Source organism: Penaeus monodon, chromosome 30 (genome assembly GCF_015228065.2).
Source record: "Penaeus monodon isolate SGIC_2016 chromosome 30, NSTDA_Pmon_1, whole genome shotgun sequence".
Lineage (NCBI taxonomy): Eukaryota > Metazoa > Arthropoda > Malacostraca > Decapoda > Penaeidae > Penaeus > Penaeus monodon.
In genome coordinates, this window is record NC_051415.1 from 37,077,095 (window position 1) to 37,077,818 (window position 724).

The following is a 724-nucleotide window of genomic DNA, read 5'->3' on the forward strand; positions in this document are numbered from 1 at the left end:
GCTAAGTGATATAACCGATCTCATAGACAAGTCATCCTTAACAACAAAAATTTCAGTTATTTGCTCAATAATGATGCTGAAGGATGAGTAATGCCCTTGATGATGTCAACATACAAACTTTATTTTTGTGGCTCCGACGCTGTATAAGCCTGGAAGGAAGAAAAGAACGGGAAGAGAAAATGAACATTGATTTGATTATAATCTAAATGCAGTTACCTATTAGTCCATGCAACTAAAAACAATTTGTAAATGCCGCTACTTCCAAGAATAAGCTATTTCTAACCATTACCAGTGAGGGAATAGAAGTTGTGGAAATAAGGGTTAGGAAAATGTAATTGGAATTCAAGACTACAATTGCTCAGTGAAGTATGACCTAGAAAATTTATAAGAATACTTTCACAACTTGACTCGACAATAACTCACTGTGGTAGCATTGCTAATGCTTTAGCAATCTCATCTTTCCTTAGGTTATTTTCATTTAACGTATCGATGGGTGGAATGAAAATACATGCTTCATCAGGGTCTGACGTGTAGTACTCAGAATTCAAGATAGCATCAATAATTTCATAAAACTCCTTAGACATGGGTTTGATGGCAATGTGTTCTTCATCCACATACCGCATCATTGGATATACGTACCTGAAAAATAAATTGTTGATTTCTTAGTGTTTGTAGTTAAAAAGGCAGTAATACAAATATGAATTAAGTATGTAATGTATATGGG

At 34.3% G+C, this 724-nt stretch overlaps 1 protein-coding gene across 1 annotated transcript in view; it reads right to left on the bottom strand.

Moving 5' to 3' along the window:
* The window catches only part of LOC119592442 (exostosin-2-like), a gene marked incomplete at its 3' end in the record, with an annotated part of 49,471 nt that overhangs the window by 35,188 nt on the left and 13,559 nt on the right, over window positions 1-724 (bottom strand). The window contains 1 exon segment of the mRNA XM_037941263.1: window positions 424-639. Within this exon segment, the coding sequence (XP_037797191.1) occupies window positions 424-626 (203 nt within the window).